A 1708-nucleotide genomic window follows, 5' to 3' on the forward strand; every position below is an offset into this window, starting at 1 on the left:
ATGTGTGTGTGTGTGTGTGTGTGTGTGCGTGTGTATGTGCCTGTTTAATCACCAGAGAGCCCAAAAAACCTCACCAACATCTTGTTAAAATTTGTATTCTTTTTCTTTTGTCATAAGTAATTTCTTAAATCTGTGTTACACTCTAGAGTACTAAAAACAATAGGCATTTTGGACTCAGTCAGATTGTCTAAGATACCATGATAACGTCTTGCCTTTCTCCTGCTGTCTAGTTGCTAATACAGGAGAGCCCTATGAAGAATATACAATAGCACATTACTTCGGTAGAATGACAGCCTAATTTACGACTGATCCATTACAGAACAAAACAAAGATCAACAAGAAACGATTTTTTAAAGCAAAAACATTATTAAAAAAATTATTTTTTTTAAAGCAGACGGAACTGTGAGGTTCGACTCCAGAGCCTATTGGCCGCAGGGTAAGAGTTTTGGCTACTCTACCGTTCAAGGTGAATTCCTTGAAAGTTCAAGTTTACTATGAAAGTGAGTTTTCAGTTTTGGTAATGTAACAATGAAGCATATCGACAAAGTAATGGTCTCTCAGTTTAGAAACAGAGCAAGAAAAAACAAACAGACTGACTGAAACAACAGTGGGAAGGCATAGTATAACGTTTTTAAACAGTTTTATCATACCGCCTATTTCTGTATCTATGGGCCTATCATGCTATCTTCAAAGGTTTCTTTCGAAAACAGACAGAAATTACCTGAACTCTAAAAAGTCCAAAGGCGTCATGGTCTCCAAAATGTCAATTTGGTCTACCATGAGCTGTGGAATCGAAAGGAAAAAAAGAAATCAAAGACTTTTGTAAAACAGTAATTAAAATCTTCAATCTAAGAGATAGCTCGGTTTGTTTACAGCCTCGTAGGCACACACGGGAATCTCTTACAGGTCATTATGAACCAGCCGTACACTGGAGATAAAATCATGCATAATATTTTAATAGAATACCACCTTATAATTCCTGTCAAAATCCGGTTTGTTGTTGTTGTTTTTTTGTATGAGTTTTACGGATTTCACAACACAATTAAGTCATATAATCACCGAAAATTAGTGTTTCAAGATAAACAAATTAATAGAGGAGGAGAGATAAAGACGATAGGCTATGTTTGACAGGAAAGAAAGACCAAACCACACCAGGATACCTGTCAATTACAAACTTATGAAAAGATGGATTGAGAAAGTCAAGTGAACCATGAGAAACAACATCTCAATTGAAATAGCTCAGGCAGAGTTGACCTACCAAAGGAAACTGCATCTCCCTCGAAGATCATCAGTAACATAGGAGTGCCGAGAGTAACATTAAAAGCAATAACTATGATGGCCCATTAGGCTACGGTCTCAATGTGCCATCTTTAAGTTAAAGATTTGAATTTCTTAAATGAATACATCGAGGCTTGAAAAGCGTTTCACTTCTACGGGAACAATATCAACAATGTCAAAACCAGCGACAAAAAGTTTAAATTTAATTTCAGTAAAGAGACGCAAAATCGACACGACAAACGATAAGGGTAAAATTATAGTGCTATGAAAAATCAAGAGTAATAGACAGAAACAATCAAGGGAGAACAAAAGGAAAACAATCTATCAGGGAAACAGATGTATACACACACACACATGCACGCGCACGCACACACACACACACACACACATGCACGCGCACACACACACACACACACATGCACGCGCACAC

The 1708-nt window shown here is 37.0% G+C and overlaps 1 protein-coding gene across 1 annotated transcript in view; it reads right to left on the reverse strand.

Moving 5' to 3' along the window:
- The window catches only part of LOC101846671 (tryptophan 2,3-dioxygenase), a 14190-nt gene that overhangs the window by 7836 nt on the left and 4646 nt on the right, over positions 1–1708 (reverse strand). Inside the window, exon 3 of the mRNA XM_035971292.1 lies at positions 721–783. Within this exon, the coding sequence (XP_035827185.1) occupies positions 721–783 (63 nt within the window). The remainder of the gene's footprint in view (positions 1–720; positions 784–1708) is intronic.

Source organism: Aplysia californica, unplaced genomic scaffold (genome assembly GCF_000002075.1).
Source record: "Aplysia californica isolate F4 #8 unplaced genomic scaffold, AplCal3.0 scaffold00412, whole genome shotgun sequence".
NCBI lineage: Eukaryota > Metazoa > Mollusca > Gastropoda > Aplysiida > Aplysiidae > Aplysia > Aplysia californica.